Source organism: Anabrus simplex, chromosome 2, assembly GCF_040414725.1.
Source record: "Anabrus simplex isolate iqAnaSimp1 chromosome 2, ASM4041472v1, whole genome shotgun sequence".
In the NCBI taxonomy this organism is placed as follows: domain Eukaryota; kingdom Metazoa; phylum Arthropoda; class Insecta; order Orthoptera; family Tettigoniidae; genus Anabrus; species Anabrus simplex.
The window spans coordinates 374,999,376-375,012,324 of record NC_090266.1 but is presented as its reverse complement, the minus strand read 5'-3'; the positions used below and the strand labels follow the sequence as shown (position 1 = coordinate 375,012,324).

General features: G+C 38.8%; 1 protein-coding gene across 1 annotated transcript in view; it reads left to right on the top strand.

Moving 5' to 3' along the window:
• Window positions 1–12,949, top strand: part of LOC136863553 (uncharacterized) — a 452,780-nt gene that overhangs the window by 157,517 nt on the left and 282,314 nt on the right. The window contains exon 10 of the mRNA XM_067139933.2: window positions 9,699–9,861. Within this exon, the coding sequence (XP_066996034.2) occupies window positions 9,699–9,861 (163 nt within the window). The remainder of the gene's footprint in view (window positions 1–9,698; window positions 9,862–12,949) is intronic.

Here is a 12,949-nt window from a genome sequence, read left to right as displayed (position 1 = left end):
TGTAAGAAGCGATACAATGTAGTTTTGGAAAATCGTGGCAAAGAATCTTCTCCTTTCACCCGATTCAAAATCACGTTCAATGTATGTGGTATGATAGCAAATAAGAGTGAACCACCCGATGCACTACACTTTGCACAATTTCATCATATTTAATTTTCCTTGTATTTTTCTGCCGTCCTCCTCTTTTTTGCTTTTTATGGGAGTTCGCAAAGGACCATGTGTGTGTTTCTTCCTTATAGCATAGATTGTTCTTTCAGAACAACCTGTAGCTTTAGCTGTTTCACTGACTGCGCTACTCACATTCATAATCCAGGACACTCATTACAATATTGCGTTCTTTTCCCTGAATTTACCTACGGAACGTTTCTTTTTAATTTGACGATCCATTTTACATCCTTCTGCACTTTTTCTTCGAATTAAGAACCCCCCGCACGAGCACGAACTTGCAACTACGCAGACTACACAAACACAACAAACACAATCCACTTGTCCTCAAGAACTATACAATTATCACTGATCTTTATTTAATCAATCTTATAATACTGATTAAATGAACAGCATTGCACACGGCTGTCAGTATATTTAAAAGCTCACTGTTTGGAGATCCCTACTGGCCAGCCAGCCAGCCGAGTCACTCGTGAAACGTAAACAAACGAGACGTTCTCCATGTCATAAATTAAGAGATAATGAGATAAGGACTTGAGGTATGATTTAAAAATAACTTCCATATCCGAAGACCATTTGCTTGACTTTAAACAAGCCATGATCCTTCTGCACTTTTTCTTCGAACTAAGATCCCCACACACGAGCACGTACTCCCGAACCACACAAACGAAATACACTTGCCCTCAAGATTTGTACATATGTCACTGATATGTATTTAATCCCTATTATACATACTACTGACAAAATTAGCACTGCACTGCATGCGATTGTCTGGAAATGTTAAAAGCGCATGTTTGGGAGATCACTACCGGTACTTCAGCCAACCAGACAGCCAGCCAGCCAGCCGAGTCACGCGTGAAACCAAAATTCAAGGAGACATTCTTCCTGTCACAAATTTAGAACTAAGCAAGATAAGAACTTCAGGATTGTTTTAAAAATAACTTCCATATCTGAAGTCTACTTGCCTTGATTTGACCCCCCATGCAAATTCAGTAGGCCAGCGACTGACTTTTTCGTGAGTGCACATAAAAATCCCTGATCATGACTGAAAATAAACGCATATACTGCATTTTGTTATCATTTAAATTTAAAAAATAAACTTATCTACATCAAGTTAAAATGTTTCTTTACTAGCAGTGAAAAAATTAGGAAAATAATGAATATAAAATAGGAGTCATGACATGATAAGTTCTATGCAATGAAGATTTCGCATTTGGCTAACTTTCCATTCTATTACCATTTTCACACTAAATGATTTTTTTACATTTTTTTGTTAACCGCATCAAATGCGCCTTGAAATTCTGGACATAACATGTTAGTCGCCCATTTTAACTGATAACATTCTGATTTACGGATATTTGGCGAACCCGTTGCATTAGAGTAGGACAGTGCTACCCACAAGACATGGGAGAAGGAAAGAGACAGAATTATCCCATTACTGCTGTACTGCATTTTAAGGTTTGAACGCTCTATAGAAATTCATGCAAGTATCGAAACAGAGAAATGTTGAACTTTCAGTACAACAATCACATGGAATAATTCACGACAGTGTATAACAGAAACTTCAAAACGTGATTAATCGAAATGACTGTTTTCGCCGTGTGTGCAAGATAAATGATGTTCTTAGAGGAGAAGGACCAGTACTCTTCAAGATGAATGCATACTCGACAGCAGTGATTTAACATTATTTAAATATGCACCAATAACGTCTTGTGACGTTGAAAGGAGCTTCTCTTCTTACAAGAATGTACATACATACATACATACATACATTATCATTATAGACTGTTATGCCTTTCAGCGTTCAGTCTGCAAGCCTCAGAGAATTTACTAAACGTCGCCACAATCCTTGATTTGCAACTAGTGTCGTGGCCTCATTTAGTTCTATACCTCTTATCCTTAAATCGTTAGAAACCGAGTCTAACCATCGTCGTCTTGGTCTACCTCTACTTCTCTTACCCTCCATAACAGAGTCCATTATTCTCCGAGGTAACCTATCCTCCTCCATTCGCCTCACATGACCCCACCACTGAAGCCGGTTTATGCGTACAGCTTTATCCATCGAGTTCATTCCTAAATTACCCTTTATCTCCGCATTCCGAGTACCATCCTGCCATTGTTCCCGCCTGGTTGTACCAGCAATCATTCTTGCTACTTTCATGTCTATTACTTCTAACTTATGAATAAGATATCCTGAGTCCACCCAGCTTTCGCTCCCATAAAGCATGGTCTGAAAACAGACCGATGTAAAGATAGTTTTGTCTGGGAGCTGACTTCCTTCTTACAGAATACTGTTGATCGCAACTGCGAGCTCACTGCATTAGCTTTACGACACCTTGATTCAATCTCACTTACTATATTATCATCCTGGGAGAACACACAACCTAAATACTTGAAATTATCGACCTGTTCTGGCTTTGTATCACCAATCTGACATTCAATTCTGTTGAATTTCTTACCAACTGACATCAATTTAGTCTTCAAGAGGCTAATTTTCATACCATACTCATTGCACCTATTTTCGAGTTCCAAGATATTAGACTGCAGGCTTTCGGCACAATCTGCCATTAAGACCAAGTCGTCAGCATAGGCCAGACTGCTTATTACATTTCCACCTAACTGAATCCCTCCCACCCCAATGTGGCAGGTTCGATCCTGGCTCAGCCCGGTGGTATTTGAAGGTGCTCAAATACGCCAGCCTCATGTCGGTAGATTTACTGGCACGTAAAAGAACTCCTGTGGGACTAAATTCCGGCACCTCGGCGTCTCCAAAAACCGTAAAAGAGTAGTTAGTTGGACGTAAAGCAAATAGCATTATTATTATGAATCCCTTCCTACCATTTTATAACTTTCAGCAGATGATCCATGTAAACTACAAACAGCAAAGGTGTCTAACCCCTGTAAGTATCCTGAACCAAGAACTCATTCTACCATCAATTCTCACTGAAGCCCAATTGTCAACATAAATACCTTTGATTGATTTTAATAATCTACCCTTAATTCCATAGTCCCCCAGTATGGCAAACATTTTTTCCCTCGCTACCCTGTCATATGCTTTCTCTAGATCTACGAAACATAAACACAACTGCCTATTCCTCTCGTAGCATTTTTCAGTTACCTGGCGCATACTGAAAATCTGATCCTGACAGCCTCTATGTGGTCTGAAACCACACTGGGATTCATTCAACTTCCTCTCAACGACTGATCGCACCGTCCCTTCCAAGATGCCAGTGAATACTTTGCCTGGTATACCAATCGATGAGATACCTCGATAGTTGTTGCAATCCTTCCTGTTCCCTTGCTTATAGATAGGTGCAATTACTGCTTTTGTCCAATCTGAAGGTACCTTACCAACACTCCATGCTAATTTTACTACTCTATGAAGCCATTTCATCCCTGCCTTCCCACTATACTTCACCATTTCGGGTCTAATTTCATCTATTCCTGCTGCTATATCACAATGAGTTTATTTACCATCCTTTCCCCTTCCTCAAGCATAATTTCACCATCACTTACCTCCTCCCCATGAGCATGGCTGTTCGCAACACCACCAGGATGATTTCCTTTTACATTAAGATGATGTTCAAAATATTCCCTCCACCTCTCCAGTGATTCCCTGGGATCTATTATGAGTTCTCCTGAATTACTCAAAACACTGTTCATTTCCTTTTTCCCTCCCTTCCTAAGATTCTTTATTACTATCCAGAAAGGTTTCCCTGCTGCTTGACCTAGTCTTTCCAGGTTGTTACCAAAATCTTCCCACGACTTCTTTTTGGATTCAACAACTATTTGTTTCGCTCTGTTTCTTTCATCTACGTACAAATTCCTGTCTGCCTCTGCCCTTGTTTGGAGCCATTTCTGATGAGCCTTCTTTTTACGTTTACAAGCTGCTCTCACTTCTTCATTCCACCAAGATGTTCGCCTTTTCCCATCTTTACACACAGTTGTTCCTAGGCATTCCCTTGCTGTTTCTACTACAGCATCCCTGTATGCCACCCATTCACTTTCTATATCCTGAACCTGCTTACTATCTACTGTTCCAGACTTCTCACTAATCATATCCATGTACTTCTGTCTAATTTCCTCGTCCTGGAGATTTTCTACCCTTATTCGTTTGCAGACAGATTTCACTTTCTCTACCTTAGGCCTAGAGATACTTAGTTCACTACAGATCAGATAGTGGTCTGTATTATCGAAAAATCTGCAGAAAACTCTTACATTCCTAACAGATTTCCTGAATTCGAAGTCTGTTAAGATATAGTCTATTATGGATCTGGTACCCCTAACCTCCCATGTGTAGCAGTGAATAGCCTTATGCTTGAAGAATGTATTCGTAACAGCTAAACCCATACTAGCACAGAAGTCCAGCAAACGCTTCCCATTCCCATTAGCTTCCATATCTTCCCCACATTTACCAATCACCCTTTCGTATCTTTCAGTTCTATTCCCAACTCTCGCATTGAAATCGCCCATTAGCACTATTCTATCCTTGCTGTTGACCCTGACCACGATGTCACTCAATGATTCATAAAACTTGTCAACTTCATCCTCATCTGCACCCTCACATGGTGAATACACAGACACAATTCTAGTCCTAATTCCTCCAACTGACAAATCTACCCACATCATTCGCTCATTTACGTGTCTAACAGAAACTATGGTGCGTGCAATGGTATTCCTGATAAAGAGCCCTACCCTAGACTCTGCCCTTCCCTTTCTAACACCCGTCAAGTATAATTTATAATCTCCTATCTCTTCCTCGTTATTTCCCCTTACAAGAATATCACTTACTCCTAGCACATCCAGATGCATCCTCTTTGCTGACTCAGCCAGTTCTACTTTCTTTCTTTCTTTCTTCCATAAGCCCCATTAATATTGATAGCTCCCCATCGATTTCGATTTCGTTCGCAAAGTTGTTTCCAAGGAGTCCCTCGCCTGTCAAATGGGAGTGGGACTCCGTTACTCCCATCGGTCCGAGGCTTGCTTAAAATGTTCTGAGCTCGGTAAATTCATGAAGCAGGATGCTACCCTACTTGCACATAGTCCAAGTGAGGATCTCTCCTCTAACAGGTTATGGACCACTGGTGAATTGTTTAGTCCTAGCCACCTGAGCACATGGAGGGCCATGACTCAGAATATGTCCGAGATGCCCACTCCCATTCGATAGCAACTGGTATCCCAACTCTCAGGACCACTTACTAGGCCACTGAGCCGTTGCCCATGGTTCACGAACTAGGACGTTACTACAGTAACCCACAAACATGAACCATGTGTTTAGTGATAATTGGAGGTCTTTCGCACCTGATGCTTTGAAGATGAATCTTGTCATACAATTCAGTTCCACTTGCAGAGAAGAAAGGAAAATGTTCGTGAGTTTGCACAATAGGCCCTGCCTACCATAATGTATTGAAAGACATGTACTTAATTAGTTTCGTGGTGTTGAAATTAAACTTTAATACATTTGAATAATATTAATGGTATTTGGGCTTAAATGTTTCAAAATATATTCAAAAATAGGTTGATTTCTAGTTTTGTTGTATTTCAAACGACCAATGCAGAGCGCAAACATGTTTTGACTTTTAAAATGTTGTGTGATCTGATAATCTGAATGAACTTAGTACTTTATAGGTATGTATTTACAAATGTTTGATAAGTGAATCAACGACAACAGACTGTGAATAACTGCTAAACATGTATATTCAGAAAATTAATATGAAACTTAGACTAAAGATTTTAGTTAACAAATATGTATCAAAGGAATTGCCATTGTGATTTAGGCCCTATACTGTAATTTATTTTAAAATGGCCATGTTTAGGTTAATCATTTTTGGGTCATATTTTTTAACTTTTATATCATATTTTATCACTTTAGAGGTCATTTGCTTACATATTTTGGCTATTTTTATGTCTTAAACATCTGAGCCCTAGTTGTTATTATTTGTTTTATAAACTACTAGCATGTGCCCATGGCTTCACGTGTGTTTATTCATTCAACCACGTTAGAAGTTTCTAAACCATTTGCTCAAACTGTGACATGAATATCCGACTGGCGCATTCAAATCACCGTCACAACGATGACCGTTCGTCTGCTTCCAGTGCATGCACTCAACTGTCTCCTGCAGGGACAAGACTAAATGACATGGTACCATACCACTGCGCCATCATGCGGTCAATCTCAGAACTTAATGACATGTACTACATACATGTTGCTCTCATAGGACTCAAACGTGTTCCAGATGAAATAATTTGTTTACTGCCCAATGTAAACTACCAGTATTTGTTTGGAACATCTTAACAACCATTATCAGCTTGTTTTGCCTGTTATTTGTACATAATCTTTTGAATATTTTAAAACATTGTTAATTTGTATGACACAACCTGTACACAGTTGGAACATTCCTATCGTTAAAGTAATGTAAAAGAACTCCTGCCAAACTTAATTCCAGCACTTTGGCATCCACAATAACTATAGAAGTAAATTAGCGAGGTGTAAAACCAGAGTTGTTGTTATTAATGAACTTCTCCAGAGTTCACACTAATGACCAACAGCACTTTTTCTCCATCACTACTCGGAGAGTTTGTAACGTTTTATCGTAGACATGTTTATGTTAAACTAATAATACTAATGACTTCTAGTGACTATTATCACCCTGATGCAGTGCTTTTAAGGCTGACCTTCTAATGAGGGTGGGGCATCTACCATGTGTAAGAAACTGCTTGTCAATATAACAGAGGATTATGTTGTGTGTAGTGTGTGAGTTGCAGGAATGTTGAGGACAGAACAAACACTCTGTCCTCATGCCATAACGATTAACCATTTGCAATTAAAATCCCAAAACCTGGCTAGGAATCAAACCCGGAGACCGAATGCAAGACACTGACCAGTCACTCAGTGATGCAAAATACTTGGAACTGATCAAAGAGGTTAGGAACTGTTGCTCAATTTCAGGAGAATATTGACTCTTAAGAAACTTATTCCTCCATTAAGAGATTCCCTCTTGTACAGTGACCAGGTGGAGGCACGGACCATGCTGCACATTGCTCAAATGCTGGCTACTGGAGGTCAAGAACGTATAAAGCCTTACCCTTCTGTATCACTTATTTTACTTTGATGTATCCACAAAGACGTACACAAAATGCTGTCGGTTGTATACCTAATTTTATTACAAACTGTTGTACATTTGTCACACACACATCAATAAACCACCATTTTGAACAACTATGTATCATGAAGAATGAGGTGACTGCAACCAATGCATGTCAACTACCAACTCAACAAAACCAATTCACATACTTCAAACACTCGCTAGCACGACTTCTAGACATGTCTCATCAAAACAACTCTTTTCAAACAACTCAACTCCACCATCAAGACTGCCTCCTTATATATGTTGCCTGGCCAGGCTTCTAGAAAGATATGTCACAACAGATCTTGTAAATTCTAGAGTGCCTAATAGCCTAGTTATAACGTAAAGAACTTTCTATAACCATCTAGTGTCAAAGATACACCATTCTGGATATTACAGTGTGTTGCACTATATTGTAGTGGATTGTACATCATATGTGTGTATATGTTATCTTCAGCCTTAAGGCTGGTTGGATTCTCAACAGCTCTGCCATCAGCTGTCATAGATGGCTTAGGCATTACTGAAGAGGTATACTAGGGAAATGAGGAGTGAGGTAGGTTCCCATTGCTTTCCTCACCGAGCCAGAAGTTGCAATTACATATCAGTCTGCCATGCCCACTGAAATGCATGCACCAACCGAACCTATGACCAACATTTTCACACCATTCATAGCAGGGACTGGCTGCAGAAGGAATGGCATTACTAGACATTGCTCACACCTCAGTCACTTTAATATTGTCAAAGCCAAGGAGAAGACAGACAGATCAACGAAAGTAACAAAATTGCTCTAGCCCATACCAGAAGACATAGTGCAATGTAAACACTAGGTCCTGCCAGCAAAGGCATAATACATCATAAATATACAGGTAATAATAAATTTTATACTATTAATTACATGTTCCTACATTAACTAAGTGCATATTAATATATATACAGCACATTTTTTGTGACATAACCTCACAAATAATACGACCGTCCATTAATAATAATAATAATAATAATAATAATAATAATAATAATAATAAATGGATGTAAACACTTCATAGCCATACCTCACAAGTCAAAATAATAATAATAATAATAATCATAATAATGATAAAAATAACGATGATTCGAGCTCGATACTTGCATTATTTACCCATGGGTTACAGAACATTTTTTTCGAGTTATATCAGTCTATTACACTTGTGTCAACCTTTCCTTTCTTTCCTACATGTTTTCGGTTGATTCTTTTGTGTGGGGGACGCAGATGAAGAAGACGCCAACGGTATCCCCTGCCTGCCGTAAGAGGCGACTAAAAGGGGCAACCGAGAGATGATCGAATTAGAACCACGAGACTACTTGCAATTATTACCATCACGCGGGTAACACCATGGGTCGCCTTTACTTGCGAATGGTACCACTATGTAAGGTACACAATAGGTTTATGAGTAGTAGTAACAGAGTGTGAATCAGAATGGGGTTTACAGTACTCATGATTAGTACCAGTACACGCAGAACACCACGGGCTTACGTTGCCTGTAATTAATACCATTATGTGAGAAACACCATGGGTCTGGGCTTTGCCTGTGATTAGTACCACTATGAGCGACACCGTAGGTATGCATTGCCTGTGATTAGTACCCGCTATGTGAAGAACACCACGGCGTAGTATGAGTCCCTGTGATTAGTACATCTATGTGAGGAACACCATAGGTTTGTGTTGCCTGCAAGCGGTGCCACAATGTGAGAATCACCATAGGTCTGCGTTACATGTGTGTGTTACATTACCTGTGAGTAGTACCATAATACGTGGAATACCGTGAGTCTACACTACTTTTGATTATTACTGCAACATGACAAATTTCATGGTTTTACTTTACTAGTGATAAATACCATTATGAGGGGCCGATGACCTGGATTTTGGACGCCATTAGACAACAAGCATCATCGATACAGGAGTGTGCTTTAGAAGCAGTCCCTTGGCCAGTAATACCATTGTTTTACGTAAGTTTCTGTGGATGTAGGGCATCGCGGGTCGGATCCACTGATTGTTTTAAATTCATATTCATCCATTCATTCTTAATCACATTGTGAATTCTGGTCAGTGGATGATTTTGGACTTTTAAATTGTCATTACATTTTGTCTCATTTCGTACTATTGGGGGCCGATGACCTAGATGTTAGGCCCTTTTAAACAACAAGCAGCATCATCATCGTGTTTTCGGTTGGCCTGAGATGCAATTTATAAAAACTTCATGTTAATATAATATGTAGCAACAGATTAAGAAATTCTGTGCCTCAGATTATAGCAGAGAAGTTTTATTTCCTTATGAATTTTTAATATTTTTGTTTTGTGTCATAGTTTATGGAAAAATTATTTAATGTTTGACTACCACCTTAATGATGTGATTTTGTTCTATTCAGGTGATCCAGGAATGGGGCAGAGATGGGGGTGTGCTACTTATTGGCTATGAACTTTATCGCCAGTTAAGCCTGAAACGTGCACACAAAACTAAGAAGAAGAGAAAGAAAAATTTGGATTTTGTGGATGTTGATGAAGAGGACAAAAATAAAGCCCTTCTTGATGGTGAGTTGATTTTTGACATTGTGTAATCAAGAATGCTGTACAGTAGATTGCTGATAATACAAACCTTAATTTATCAAACAAGGTTTCATATCTTCTTCTTCTGATGATGATGGAACATAGTAATTTTCGAAGTGTTAAAAATACAGTCGATGTCTATAGTAGATGCCATGTAAGCACATTTACTGAGGGAGCAATCTAATTCTTTCTCCCCTATTATCACTGAAGGTAGTGATTTATAGTTTTTTTTCCCTAACTATTTGGTTACATTCTGTGTTACCAGCCATACAGTGTAAGGACCCTTCTTGCGATACGAAATCTTGCAGTTAAATTTTCAACTTGCATGTTGGCATCATCTGCCGTGAGTTGCACAGTGAAAACCCACTGCCAACATTTATGTTGTGAAAGTCGCTGCTGGTGCATTTCGCAGTGAAATTGCTTAATACTCTTTCTATTTAGGATTGTAAATCTGTGAAGATAATACTAGGTAAAAAGAATTGAGGCATGTTTGAATAATGTAATAATAAATAATAATGTTATTTGCTTTACGTCCCACTAACTACTTTAATGGTTTTTGGAGACTTCTAGTTGCCAGAATTTAGTCTCGTAGGAGTTCTTTTACATGCCAGTAAATCTACCAACAGGAGGCTGACGTATTTGAGCACCTCCAAATATCACCGGACTGAGCCAGGATCGAACCTGCCAAGTTGGGGTCAGAAGGCCAGCTCCTCAACCGTCAGAGCCACTCAACCTGGCTTTGAATAATGTATTTAATAACCTAGTTTGAGTAAAATTACGAATGACTTTCAGGAAGCAAATGGTGTTATTAGTTCCTCCAGTTCATATTTACATTTTCATTGAGACGTTCAACAAACAAGCAAAATCTCTAAGAATGCTTCCAAAAATGAAAGTGAACTTATATATACGAGGAATTGAAAACGTAGAAACATGGGGTGTAAGAAGATCTGAAGTAGCAATCCTAACAAGAGTTGCTAAATTGGTGAGGTAAGTGCTTTAATCTTGTTTCTGTGTTAAGTTTCCAACCTAATGTGAATTAGGCATAATTTAATCAAATCTTTACTTTCATGATTAACCTAACCTAGCAGTACCACATTGTTCAAATGTTATTCTCAATTTCATGGTGGTGCTGTTTGTATTCTGTCAGTATTCTCAGTTATGGCAAATGTGTATGTTATATATTTATTATTGTATATTATTACAGCATACATTCAATACAGTTAAGAGAGGGAAAACAAATTCTAAGGAAGGTGCTTGACTTCTTACATGTGGCAGCGAACCTCATCGCTCGAATTGACAGTCTTACTAAACAAGCCATGCAAGCTTTATTCATGGTAAATTACATCAAGGCAAGTTAACTTCACAAGGAATTGCAAGATTATTTATGATGAATTATATTCAAACAAGATAACCCTCAGAAATATTTTTGGCAAGTAGACTATACTGTTTTTTAAGCTTATTATTACCTCGACTTCTCTCTCCACAGGGGAAGTAATAACTGCTGCAGAGTTCTTCTCCAAATGACAAACGTTTCACAGAGTTCTATCAGTGGTTCTCATCTAATACTGATTTTGCCTTCTCCACTGTTAAGGGATTTCTGGTCATTTTAAAGTCTCACCTCACATACAGTTTTTTAGACCAAGCATCAACTACAGAGGGGTATTTCTTTGGTTTGTTTTGTATTTTGAAATTCACTTGTCAGTGTATGACTGATGTTAGGCATGCAGAGTTAGACTTCATTTACATGTGTTTATTCTGAGGGTAGCTTACTGGGCATTACAGTAGAAGTTCGTTATAGCGAAAATTCATAACAGCGAAAAATTTACTCGCTATAACAGATTGTCGTTATATCCGATTTTTGTATAAAAGTCTGAAAACCCTTCATGCACTTTAAAATCGGTATGAAACGGCAATCAGTTTGTTCAAAACTTGCGTTTCCGCAGATGATATCCACACTATGGCTTACTTGTTTGTTATTTTTCGTAATCCGATACTACGTGAAAGTGTATGTTTAATTTCATTCTGAAAAAAATATAGTTCCATATTTCTCCGAATCCAGATGAACCCCACTTTTTCCTTCAAAAAAATTTAATCAGGCTCAAAAAGAAGTTTGTAAAATCGTACAGGCCTACGCATTTTTAGACTATTTTTAGACGCCAAACATTGACTTTCATCACGCCGTAATTCATTTTTTTTGCGGCTGCACAATTATTCTCTATTTCCGCAGGTTTAAGGACCATTAACTTAACATTGGCATCATAATACTGAAGAGAACTCGTTGAAAATTTTCCGGCAATACCTATTCCATGCGTCTCTACAATACAACGATCCATCAGGAAATTATTCTTGCCGTCTCTAAAACTGTTACTTTTACGCAGCGTCAGATATAACCGGCTACCGCTACACGCACGTCTCGCTTGTCGGGTGCGGCCATTTCAACGGCTAGTGATGTATAGACCTAATCGTGACCGTTGAAAGTCAACGAACAAATATTTTTGCGCCACGGTATGGCCAACCGCCCTTGCGTTTTTCGTGCACATACCTCACAATTTCATCATCGACTTCTTTAAAGTGTCCTTGTTGTGGACCACTGAATGCATTTTTTGTACAGTACCGGTACGCATTTTTTTAGCTCTTTGTCTTCACGCTAACACCAAATGTTGGCTTTAGTTAGGCCTATGCCGTATTTTCTTGCGGCTGCACAATTATTCTACATTTCCGAGTGTTTAATAAACACTAACTTAAAATTGGCATCATAATATCGACTAGAACCCGTTGAAAATTTGCAGGCAATACCTTTTCCACGTATCTTTACAATACCGGTACGACTATCCATCACGAAAATATTCCTGCTGTCTATAAACCTTAATTTTACTAAGCGTCAAGTACAATAGACGCGTTATGACTCTGCCACTGAGTAGCCCTGGCTTTTCTAAGAATTCGAAGGGTCGCATGTTTTGATGGCATTCTGCAGATTTGAGAAACACACAGGCACTGTACACTGTACAACCGGTAGTGATGTGTAGTAAAGAAGCGGTCATCAATGAGTTCTGTGCGCGTGTGAAAAGCAGCA